Source organism: Protomyctophum parallelum (assembly GCF_964188405.1).
Source record: "Protomyctophum parallelum genome assembly, chromosome: 22".
Lineage (NCBI taxonomy): Eukaryota > Metazoa > Chordata > Actinopteri > Myctophiformes > Myctophidae > Protomyctophum > Protomyctophum parallelum.
In genome coordinates, this window is record NC_139714.1 from 14,000,821 (window position 1) to 14,014,136 (window position 13,316).

At 45.8% G+C, this 13,316-nt stretch overlaps 1 protein-coding gene across 1 annotated transcript in view; it reads left to right on the top strand.

Annotated features, from left to right (window-relative positions):
* The window catches only part of exoc4 (exocyst complex component 4), a 165,092-nt gene that overhangs the window by 117,506 nt on the left and 34,270 nt on the right, over positions 1-13,316 (top strand). Inside the window, exons 13-14 of the mRNA XM_083757731.1 lie at positions 67-183; positions 12,127-12,263. Of these exons, the coding sequence (XP_083613857.1) occupies positions 67-183; positions 12,127-12,263 (254 nt within the window). The remainder of the gene's footprint in view (positions 1-66; positions 184-12,126; positions 12,264-13,316) is intronic.

A 13,316-nucleotide genomic window follows, 5' to 3' on the forward strand; every position in this document is an offset into this window, starting at 1 on the left:
CTTCACTCTGAGGGGATACAAGTCGTGAATGTATCCAGGTGATGTGACAGTGTTGTGTTCTTGCAGGTGAGGACGGAGATCAACAAGGAGATCGAGTCGGTGAGCAAGACCTCGGATCCTCTGAAGGTCCTGGCCAGCGCTGACACCATGAAGCTGCTGGGGGTCCAGAGACCCCTGCTGCAGGTGAGGAAACACACACACACACACACACACACACACACACACACACCAGCTCAGACAGTGTGTTAGAAACCGACTCCACTGTGTGTGTGTGTGTGTCTCTCTCTCTCTCTGATTGGCAGGACACGAGTGAGTGAGGCACTGCGTGAGAGGTGTTTTGCAACTTTTTTTCTATTATCTTTACCTGTAAATGTATTAATGGTGTTGATTGTTTGATAAAGTGTTTTGGTGTCTAGGCCAGCTCGGCCAGCACACGCTGGTCGGCGTGCGTGTGTGTGTGTGTGTGCGTGCGTGCGTGCGTGCTGTGTCTTGTCAAAGCCCTTGAATCTGTGCCTGGGTGAAAACAGCAGTGCTTGGCAGTTCATTAGAGAGAGAGAGAGGGAAAGAGGGGGGGGAGAGAGAGAGAGATAGACAGAGAAAGAAAGAAAGAGAGACAGAGAGAGGGATAGAGAGACTGTGGGTTTTGTTTACGGTTATGGTCCCTCCTTAACGAGGATTGCAGCATCTTGCTAATTACACTGCTGGGGCTAATGAGCCTTTCTGCTGATAGCCGGGCGAGCACTAAAACGTTCCTATTGTTTCCGGGCGTTTTTGCTTTATTTAATTAGGGTAAATCAAGGAGGCCTCTTCTTCCATGCACATTTAGTGCCTTTTCAATTCCGTGTGTGTGTGTGTGTGTGTGTGTGTGTGTGTGTGTGCTTATGAATGAGTCTTGGCACAATGTTACCCTGTATATTTATTTGCATGCGTGCGCTTTGCCCTGTGGATTCTAGCCCAGTGCTTGCTTAGTGATGTTGTCAGTAGGTGTCAGTAGGTTTTCCAATGTCCAATCCACACCCACTATCTCTTCTTCACATCCTGGCGTTTTATATTTTATCAGGCCACCTGATGTTCAGAATGCGTCTCAGGCATCTGTTGACAAAGGTCTGGAGTTTGATGGTGGTAGTATTGGTCACTCTCCATGTCTCTGATCCATAGAGGAGAACTGACTTGACGTTGGTGTTAAATATTATTTCGGAGGGACGGTGCCTTGGAGTTCCAGATGGGTCGCAGCGTGGTGAGAACGTGACTGGCCTTGTTGATTCTGCTTTTGATGTCATCATCTGATCCACCCTCTTTGCCAAGTATGCTCCCGAGATATGTGAAGCGGTCAGTCTCTTTGATGTGGTCTCCCTGTAGTTGAACTGGGAGGTCCTGTTTGTGGTTTACCCTCATGAGTTCTGTATTTTTCACGTTTATCGTGAGGCCAGTCTTTGCTGCCTCTTGGGAGAGTAGTGTTAGCTTTGACTGGTGCTGACCTGTAGACATCATCTGCAAAGTCAAGGTCTTCAAGTTGCTGGGTGAAGGTCCACTGGATGCCAGTCTTACTGGCCATGGTTGTGTTTGTCATGATCCAGTCGATCAAGAACAGCTAAGATTAATAGATGTTGTAGGACTACAATAATAATAATATTAATTAATATTACAAATAATTAAAAAACTTTTGTTTCAATTATTCAACTAGTTCCAACGAGGTCGACTAGTTTGTTAAAGCCTTAGTGTGTGCGTGTGTGTGTGTGCGCTTGCGTGCGTGTGTGTGGGCGCGTGCGTGCGTGTGTGCTCATGTTTTCAAGCCCACAGCATACATGCTGAACTTCCCTCAGGTGATCGTGATCAGGTGTTATTATCTCAGACAGCCTGATGGCGTCGGGGGGGCTTTATAATGCTACACCACATTAGACACACAGACACACACACACACACACACGGAGGAAACCGCAGGGGGAAGACGTTTATAGATGCACCTGTTCTCTCTCCTATCCGCAGGTCCACCGCGGCGCACATTAACGCGCGCAGTAGTTTGAACGGGGTAAGACATTAGCGTGCACGTTAGCGCCTCTCCCAGAACGTGCATGCGTGTGACCACACTGCAGGCCGCCTGGATGGAACTGCCGATGGGAACCTTCCGTTTCCCAAGCGGACGATCCATTTGTTCAGAGTAGAATAGCTTACATCACTATTATGATGAGTCGATAAAGCGACGAGTATATATATTATTTTTTTTCGTGACCAACTTTCTTTTTATTATATATATATTTTATTTTTTTATTTTTATTTTTATTCTTTTAATTTTGAAACAAGGTTAATATTTGAGCACACAATATTTGTTTTCATATTGTTTATCTGTGTCGCTCCTGATACGTAAAATTCCCGTTATGCTTATGATTAAGAAAAGATTCAGGTTGAGGTTAGTATACCACAAATAGCTCGTCTACAAGCCTGCAAGGCGTTGTGCAGCTTGTGGTTCTGCTATTCCGGGTTTAAGGGTTAAAATTGGGGGATTCGTAAAACCAGTGTCCTTATGCGTGTGTGTGTGTGTGTGTGTGTGTGTGTGTGTGTGACACGGGATGTTGAGGTTCCACTAAGATTAATGGAGCCAATCTCCAGTCCTATCCAACAGAGTGACCATAGCCCCCCCCACCCACACACACACACACACACACACACACAGTCAGTCACACACACACCTCCATCCCCTCCAACTCTAATTAAATGAATCAATCAGTGGCAAAATGCTGGACAGATAGCATAGCACCGCTAAAGCTAATGAGAGAGAGAGAGAGAGAGAGAGAGAGAGAGGGAGAGAGAGAGAGAACCAGAGAGAGAGTGAGACAGAAGGATGGACAACGGTGTCAAACCTAATCTTACAGTCGGTCGTATTAATATCATTATTACAATCACACGCATACATACATACATATGTATCTATTATACACTGCTGGTGCGTGTTGATATGCTAATCATGTCCTCTCTAGATACCGTTGTTATTAACCTACTGTATATGGAGGGCTAAGATTAGCCCCTCTCCGTGTGTCATTATCGATGATTATCGGCTTTATGAGCAGACATAAGGTCACTCTGTCCTTTGTCCATGTCGGTATCAGACATCAGTAGGCAAAAAGCGGTCGCAGGAATCCCGCGAGGGCTCAGGTCAAAGCGCTAATGTTATGGAAATGTGATTCCTGTGTATTTTAAAGCGAGCTGGCGAGTCACCAGGTCAGGCCTAATAATGGATAGAAGATGATGTGCAAGAATGATGTGTCAAGAATTCCTTAAGGTGTTCTTTTTGGGGCCGAGAACATTTCACAAACCCCCCCCCCCAATCGGTTCATCTTAAAAAATAATAATAATAACACAACACAAGTGCCCTTTAGGTATAAAATAAATGCCTCACTCAAGCTGCAATACTAGACTGAACTGAGGCCAATCATTCTAGCGCTCCCAGGTACATGTCACAGCAGGAATATAAACGCTACGATAGTATATGTCTGTGGATTAGAAGTGAAAATGAACCACGGGAGCCCTATTATAGTATATAGGGCATAGCAGTGGTAGCCATTTTGTGGTGCTGCGTGTAAATAGGAATGTGGACAGATTAGACCCGCACACTGCTTATTGCAGGTTCAAGAGAATATTTTATTCAGGATTCGTTTCGGCCGTGAGACCTTCCCCCCCAGGCTTGATTCAAAACAGGCTGACTGAATCCTTAAATGCATTTGGAAAGGTGTAGACATCTACATTATTATGGGGCGGCTGTGGCCCAGGAGGTAGAGCAGGTCGTCCAATGGCCCGTGGGTCGGCGGTTCGCATCCCGGCTCCTCCTGTCCACATGTGGAAATGTCCTTGGGCAACACACTGAACTCCACCTTGCCTCCATTGGTGTGTGAATGTGGGAAGTGAGGACGCTGGCGTTTACTGTTGGCCGCTTCAACTCCCAATGTGTGAATGCATGGACCATTGTAAAGCGTTTTGAGTAAGCACGTAGTCATTAGTGCATAGAAAAGCGCTATAAAAATGAAAATGCAATCCATTATTATTATTATTACATTACAGTCAGAAACGATGTGGTGCATAACAGATAGAAAACCCTTTTAGCAAAGAATTGTAGTGGAGTAAAACGTACAATATTTGCCTCTGACTGAGACGTAGTGGTTTAGAAGTTAAATAATTGAAGTAATAAATATGTCAGAATTGTACTTACGTACAGTACTTCAGTTCTTAGTTACAGCCCTCTGCTGTTTGCTCCACCTTGCATTCCTGGAGGCCTCGTCTCCATCCTGCCTCTCGCCTGGGTTATCTGTCCCAGACACATGTTCTCCCCCTGGGTAAGGAGTGCTGCCTCTGTCCCCCTGTCAGCCTCCTACCAACCTGCTGCTGGGGCTATGGCGACGTTCCTGTCTGTCCTCTGGGGCTGGCTGACGTGTGTGTGTGTGTGTGTGTGTGTGTGTGTGTGTGTGTGTGTGTGTGTGTGTGTGTGTGTGTGTGTGTGTGTGTGTGTGTGTGTGTGTGTGTGTGTGTGTGTGTGTGTGTGTGTGTGTGTGTGTGTGTGTGTGTGTGTGTGTGTGTGTGTGTGTGTGTGTGTGTGTGTGCACTGTATATCAGTGCTGTCTGGAAGAAACCACCTAACTTTCTTCTTAACCAACACACAGACATAAAGGCTGTTCAATTGCATTGATTTATTAATGGGAGGAAAAAGAAAAAAAAACTTTAGGTTAGGTGGTTTATTTCGGAGACAGACAGACAGACAGACTTGGAGAGAGAGACAGAGAGAAATAAACAAACAGAGAAAGACAGAGAGAGAGTGAGACAGCCTGAGATAAACAGACAGAGTGAGATACAGAGACAGACAGACAGAGCGAGATACAGAGACAGACAGACAGAGGAAGGGAGAGTGAAAGTCTCTCTGGATGACATAGAAGGTCTTGAGCCCTGCAGTGGTTCATGCCAGACACCGTTACAGCTGAAGGATGGTGCGTGCGTGCGCGTGTGTGGATGCGTGTGTGCGTGAGTGTGTGTGTGTAGCGTATAGCCGGGTGTAATAGTGGCCTGTGGAGAATGTGAGTGAGTGAGACAGCCAGAATATGAAATGTCAGTTCTTTAGCCTTTGGTATGACAGGAGAGGAAGTCTTTATTTTGTTGCTTTGGGCGGGTAAAAAGTTATAGCTTACCGGTATACACTTTAGTTTTTTGAAAGTTGAGCCTCAAGTTAACAGATGACAAGTGATTTGTGAGGTACAATTGACCTGTTCCAGACAAAGATATGAATGGTTGATTTGTAAGTACCTGCGTTGCACAGTGCTACAGTCCCCTGCCCACCTCCGCTGAGGTTGTGGGTTCGAATCCACTTTGGTGCATTGTTGAGTGTCTACACAATTTTTGGGGGAGGGAAGACGGGCGGGGATGGATATATTTGTCACTACATGCTATCCTACAGGCTGGGGAGGCACCTGTCAGCGGGGGAGGATTAGGACGAAGGCTCTACGTCCTCCCGGTGGAGGCTCCTCACTGGCAGGTCATTCAATTTTCAATTTAGGCATTTAGCAGACACTCTTAATCCATTTTGACCTGAGATCAGATTCTAAAAATGTCTTCTACATCCTGACAGTTTTCTGAAAAAGCTATGTTTCTATGTCAGTCGTTCTTAGATTTTTCAAAAATAGCAGACCTACAAGCCACTCGGTGGCAATCTATGAGCTTGTAGATCTGCTATTTTTCAATAGCTAAAGCATAACATAATGCTGACACCAAAAGGGGTTCCCGCCCAGAATGGGTTAATCCAGAGCGATTTACGGTAAGCAAGAACAACACATAGTGTACATTAAATACATAGTTATCAAGAATCATACGTAAGCTAACATCCGTCTAACAGAGGAATATCTACTGTATACATTATAGAGTGCTATGTCTATAATTTAAATTACATGAAGTGAATATGCCTCACGCCTGTAAGGTCATTGAGGCTATAGGACAAGTTCTATGTCAAGTGCTTCAGGCTAAGATGGAGTCTGAAGAGGTTGGTTTTCAGACTACGGCGGAAGATTGGGAGTGAGTCTGAAGTGCGTTCCCTGGTTTTGGAGCCAGAAGGGAGAAGACTTTAGGATTTTCCTGGCTTTTAGTGAATGTTCTTCCAGCATCCCTGCCTTGGCTGATCTGAGCGCCCGGGAGGGTTTGTTGGTTGCTTTGAAGGCCAGCATCAGAGTTTCACTCTGTGCGGGCAGCAACCGGGAGCCAATGGAGGGAGCGGAGAAGGGGGAGACATGTGAGAATTTAGGCTGGTTGAAGACCAAGCGGGCTGCGGCATTTTGACATTGCCACTAAATTGGTCAGAACAAAAACATTGTTACAACGGGACTCCCTGTGAGTTTGTAGATCTGCTATTTTTTCATTTATTTGAATTCTGTAAATATGACTATTTGGACACAAAGTTGCTGTCCTAAAAATATTAATGTCCTCATAAGTATAGTAAGAGCAACGCTTGTGTGTCTGTGTGGTGGTGTGTGTGTGTGTGCATGTGTTTGCGTGTATACGTGTGTTTGCGCATGCGGCATGCAAGCGAGTCATGGTTTCTGTACATGAGGTTATTCTATGAGCTTCATTACGCCCACATATGGAAGCAACACACTTTGAGTCACAAACACAGTGTTCCGTCCGTGTATTTGAACATCTTCATACACTGATAGATGATTCCAGAGGTTGCATTGAAACCAGCATGGGGTTGCCCCCCTCCTTCCCCCCACCACACACACATGCACACGCGTGTGCGCACACACACACTGTCAGTCTCACTAGAAGGTAATGATGCGACAGTCTCTGTACAACCCCCCCTCCCCCCTCCTGGGTGGCGGGGGTACATTCTTCTGTTTAGGAGGCGTGACTTTGGTGTGTGTGTGTGTGTGTGTGTGTGTGTGTGTGTGTGTGTGTGTGTGTGTGTGTGTGTGTGTGTGTGTGTGTGTGTGTGTGTGTGTGTGTGTGTGTGTGTGTGTGTGTGTGTGTGTGTGTGTGTGTGTGTGTGTGTGTGTGTGTGTGTGCGTGCGTGTGTGTGTGTGTGTGTGTGTGTGTGTGTGTGTGTGCGTGTGCGTGCGCCCATCTGTAATTAACCATGTGTGATATTATTGGTGCATCACATTCCAATTAAAGAAAAGCACAAACACTGCATTATGCATGCTGTTCCTAGTGTGGATTAATTAATGGAATATGAGAAGTTAGCCTGGAACTTTTTACACAACCCATGGAGTTTTTTGTTTTGTTTTGTTTGTTATAGAGTGTCGCAGTCCCACCTCCTGCGAGGGCGCCGGAAGATTATTCCCCATAAATTTTTCCATAGACGTTTCAAAACGTATTCATTTAAAGCCCTGTAAGCCTCGGACACATCAAACATTTGTTTGGGCAGTGTACAACTGTGAAACGTCTATGGGGAAAATGTATGGGGAAGTTTGACCTGAATTAGGCTACGGTCCCCCATTTCTATCTCTGGGACCCCAATGTATATTGTAAAATTACAACGTTAATTTAACCCATTCTGACCTGAGATCAGATTCATACGAGGTTTCCACTGGACGCACACTGGTCTGATTAACCCATTCTGACCTGAGATCAGATTCTAGAAATGTCAGTCGCTCTTCGATTTTTCAAAAATAGCAGACCTACAAGCTCGTATCGCGCCACTCGGTGGCGCGATATGAGCTTGTAGATCTGCTATTTTTCAATAGCTAAAGCATGACATGATGCCGACACCAAAATGGGTGCCCGTTCAGAATGGGTTAACTCTGGCTCCATTTACAGACCCATAAGGGTCCATTTGGTTCCCAACTATGCAATTTAGCTGGGAACCTCCTGGAACTCCGTCAAGGACCCTCAGAGGGACCCCACTTTGGGAACCACTGGTGTAAAGTAACTAAGTACATTTACTTTAGTACTGTAAGTACAATTAAGTAAGTACTTTTACTTTACTGGAGTGTTTCCAATTGTCAATACTTTTTACTTCTACTCCACTACATCTCAAAGGCAAATATTGTAATTTTACTCCACTACAATTATTTGAAAACTTTAGTTAGTTAATTTTACACTTTTACAGCCCTATTTAAACTTTTGCCATTTGAATATGTTTTATACATTATGATACCTTGTGACACTGGACATTCAGCATAATGACTATTTTTACTTTTCATTTGAAAACATATTCCAGTGTTTCATGTACCCCCAAATTCACACGCATTAGTCTACGGACACCCGATTTAATGGCATTTCTATCTCTGGTACCCCAATTTATATTGTAAAAACCACTGTTAATTTAACTCAAAGAGTGTACAAATGGAACTAAATGGACCCATAAGGGTCCATAAGGGTTCCTTATATCTCAAATTGAGCTAGGTACCCCCTGGAACTCCCTCAAGTACCCCTAGGGGACCCCGGACCCCACTTTGGGAACCCGTGCTCTACAGTACGTTGCAACGCCAATCCAACCAATCCATTAGGCGAAAAGATGTGGCAAGAAATAATAATGACCAATGACCATGCAACACAGCCAACGCAGCTCCAGTTTATGACCAACACTTTCATGCATTCTCCATGAACATGCGTTACAGAGATAAACTAAATAAAAAGGCCCACATAGATAATTAGATTTTTGTTTTATTATCACACATGGTTATAATAATCATCAGAAGTGCAAACATTTCAGGTCTCAATCTGGGACACCATTGATTTCATCAGACAAGCGAGATGATTGGATATGTAAGCTTATGCAAATGGTGATGGTGATGATTTCATTGGCTGTGTGTGTGTGTGTGTGTGTGTGTGTGGGTGGGTGGGTGGGTGGGTGTGTGTGTGGGTGTGTGTACATGCACGTGCGAGCAGGGTATCAGATTGGATGTGATTGAAGCTGACAGCTTATGATTGGTCCCTTCCTGGTCGCGAATTAAGCCCCCGTGTGTGTGTGTGTGTGTGTGTGTGTGTGTGTGTGTGTGTGTGTGTGTGTGTGTGTGTGTGTGTGTGTGTGAATTGGTGGTGTTTCTCTATTTACATTGTGGTCTGTATTATTGTGCTTAATGACATCCCATAATGCTTTGCACCGGTCAGTGGATGCTTTGTGGTCTCTCGTTTCATGATGTTTTGCAGTAAGTTGAACACACAGACACACACACACCCATGCGCGTTGCTATTACTATACTGTACTTGTGCGGACATTAATATTTTAGGATGGCGACTTTATCAACGCACCGTGAAACCTGTGACTCAAAGTGTCACTTAGCGGAACATTTTGTTTTTTTTATGTCCGTGTGTACCTGGTCGCTTGTTTCATGATGTGTTTGTAGTCGAACACACACACACAGCCACACACACACACACACACAGACACAGGTTGTGTGTGTGTCAGGGGAGTCCTCAGAGCGTATCTCTGGCCTGACGTTGATGAATGATCCTGTCAGGACGATGTCCCTACTCATGCACAGCTCCCCTTTACCCCTGAGAGAGTGTGTGTGTGTGTTTACGTGTACGTGAATTTGTATCTGTGACTGTGAGTGAGCGTCTGTGTGTGTGTGTGTGTGTGTGTGTGTGTGTGTGTGTGTGTGTGTGTGTGTGTGTGTGTGTGTGTGTGTGTGTGTGTGTGTGTGTGTATGTGTGCGCCCATGTGTGTAATGATGATGGTGCGTGCGTGCGTGCGTGTTTGGGGAAACCTGAGTGTGCGTAGGTGTCAGGGCGGTGTCAGTGGTTTTGGGGTCAGAATGTGAGCAACACAGCGGAACACCTGGGGTCAAACCCCCCTGTCCCCCGTACCGCCCCAATTTTATTGGCGGGAAACCACCTGACCCCGTTTCACACTCACACCAACTCCACTCTCGTCCAACCAACACGTACCCACGCAAGCACACACACACACATGCACACACACATACCCCGCTCGACAAAGCTGGATGCGTAGGCAGGTACTTTAGCACTGCGCCACCCGAGCTTTTTGATATAAAGCATTCTTTCCACCCCTCAGAGAGGCTCCTATATGCAGTGTTGTCCATCCATGCATGCATTAGCTGCTTCCTGCAGCCAAGGCGCCTGGCGCGGGGAGGCTTTGGCCCATGGCTGTCATTAAATCACGCCGTCTGGCACTGTACTGTACTGTACTGTATGTTTACACCGCTTATGATTTCTACGCCCATTTGCAAAGAGTGTGGTCTATAATTTCCATTGACTGTGTGCTTTTATGTGTGGGGATGACATGAAGAATGGATGGGACTGAAGTGCAAGCAAGCTGGATTTCAAGGGTAATGCAGCTGTGCGGCTAACCGCAAGAGAAATTGTTTGTTGTTCTTTCTGTCGTGTGTCCCCCCCCCCCCCCCCCTCCCCCATGATATTGTAACGGGATGCAGTTGTGGGCTTTTAGAGAGAGAGAGATGGAGAAGCACCTCACAAAGCATTTCTACTTGATAAGACAAGACAGAGAGGCTTCCTCTATCTCTCTCTCTCTCTCTCTCTCTCTCTCTCTCTCTCGACTTGATTGCTTTGTAATGATTCCTGCTGTCCTTAAGACAAATGCCTGCAGTGTTAAATGAGCAGAATTAGACGACGCCAGCCGAGCACGGAACATTTGTTAAGAGCAGGAGTAATGGATCAGGGATCCATTGTTTACTCTTGGGTCTGATATGGAGTTGGTTCAGCCCAACGCAGAGGGAGTCAGAGAAGAGGGGTGCGTGCGTGCGTGCTTCTGTGCGTGCGTGCTTCTGTGCGTGCGTGCTTCTGTGCGTGCGTGCTTCTGTGCGTGCGTGCTTCTGTGCGTGCGTGCTTCTGTGCGTGCGTGCTTCCGTGCGTGCGTGCTTCCGTGCGTGCGTGCTTCCGTGCGTGCGTGCTTCCGTGCGTGCGTGCTTCTGTGCGTGCGTGCTTCTGTTCGTGCGTGCTTCTGTGTGTGCGTGCTTCTGTGCGTGCGTGCTTCTGTGCGTGCGTGCTTCCGTGCGTGCGTGCTTCTGTGCGTGCGTGCTTCTGTGCGTGCGTGCTTCTGTGCGTGTGTGCGTGCGTTCACTACCTGTTAGTCACACCACTGTGGTTACTCTATAATGACTGCTGTCACAGTGCCATTGTGACTCAGTCATGGTGATGCGCTGTCTCTCACACACACACACACACACTGAGTCTGTCCATTTACGTTCTCAGAATATGGCTGTACTGTACTTTCTGCTCAAACTTAAGCAGGGGAGATGAGCTTGTCACCTCATCTCACTACAGGATTTAACCAACTGAACCCCAGTTCAAATATTAATATTTTGGGGTATCGCGGCCCGAAATGATTGGGAACCCTTGCTCTGGAAAGCCAGCGTTCCTCCATAAACAAGCGTTTGGTGACCGCGGCCAGGAAAAAAACTCAATATTTGCGCTGGAAATATAGCCTTTTTTTTTACCAACTGCAGCTTTTTTTTAATCAGTAAATTTATCTTCACCTCCAGCACTGTATTTCCTTATTTCCCTCCATAAAGTCCCAACTTTAAATAACCTCCATGTTATTTTGTTCCCGATAAAAATAAATCCTATGGCTAACAATTACCCTCTCTCTCCCCTAAATGGAATAGTTGGAATAGCCTCCTATCCCAGCCTATATAATTTTGAATAAAATCTTAACACCCACCTTTTTTCCTTTTTATAGTTTATCTCCTTTTGATCCCCAATTTACTCGTTTCCTCCCCAGACACAATTGTGGGTTGTCAGCCGCCCCACATACAGTATACACCTTGGTTTCTGTTTGTTACTGTATTTAGCTTCCCTTAACTTTGAATTTTACTTCATCTTTACTCTGATTTATGTGTTACCAAACTTGGTAGTTGGTAGTACGGCTGTCATGATGCTATCTGTCATCTTCGGGTCAACTCCTGTTGTTTTTAAATATGTCTGTCGGGTGGAAACGTACTTTTCAACATTCAAATTCCAAAGCATCAAAAGTAGCAGATCTTTTTTTGAGCTTGCGGATCTGCTACGTTTGGTGCTTTTGTGTGGCGCTGTAGTCTGATCAAGCCGGGGCATTAAATTACAAAGGAAATAAAACAAAGTTAAAATATGGAGATGAGCGGTTTCTGCCCAACAGCAAGGATATGCTGTATAAATTAACGTGAGTTGACTCTCTCTCTCTCTCTCTGTGGTCTCCAGAGCACGGTGGTGGTGGAGAAGTCCATCCAGGACCTGATGGGTCTGATGCAGGACCTCAGTGCCTACTCCAACCAGTTCCTGGAGATGGTCTGTGACAAGCTCAAAGAGTACAAGGACATCTGCAACGCCGCCTACAGGTAAAGACCTGAACTCACCTCTTCAGTCCACCTCAGCCTCTGGACCAGTGGTTCCCAGACAGGGGGTCAGGACCCCCAGACAGGGTATCTGTTACAGTTTAAGGAACTTTAAGACATTTTGAAATTAAAAGAATAAACTACTGAGACCATTACTATGTCATTTGCCAAATTGTCAACTATTACCGAAGAAAGAGGCAAAAATGCAAGGCGTTAGTTACCTAGTTTGGCTATTGTCACAATATTTATTTGTGGAACAGAGTCAAACTAAATGTAATGCCTCAACTCCTACAATTCCATGTGGGGTCACAGCCTGAAAAGTTCTGTGTTTCTGCGTGCTGTTTTCTCAGGACTTAGGATCAGACTGATGCCATAATGCCTCTCTAATGCAGCAGCACTTCTCCACATTATAACACCAATTTTCACACCGTTCCAAGAGCCATGCACTGCCCCATGACTTTCAATCTTCAAACTTTTCGTTTCATAAATAACCATGTCAAAGGTCGATTCAAGTGAGAAGTTTTTTAAGTCGCATGGTTTTCCAATACAGCAGCAACCTATAAATACATATGTCGGAGTGAACTAGTTCCCAACTTGTTGCGACTGCAGATCGCAGTTACTATGCAAACGTGCAGGAAGCCTGTAACGCTCAAGCCTGTCACGCTTCTGTCACACACTCTTTGTGTAATGCTGCACACACACAACACACTGGCGACACGCCACTACACACACACACACACACACACACACACAACACACGGGTGACACGCCACTACACACACACACAACACACGGGCGACACGCCACTACACACACAACACACGGGCGACACGCTACTACACACACAACACACAGGCGACACGCCACTACACACACACACACAACACACAGGCGACATGCCACTACACACACACACACTCACACACAAAGCACGGGCGACACGCCACCACACATACTATGCAAACGTGCAGGAAGCCTGTCACGCTCTTCCGTCACACGCTCTTCATAAAGAATCAACTGATTGAGAGAAAACGCTAATGTTACTGCCGTCGAATT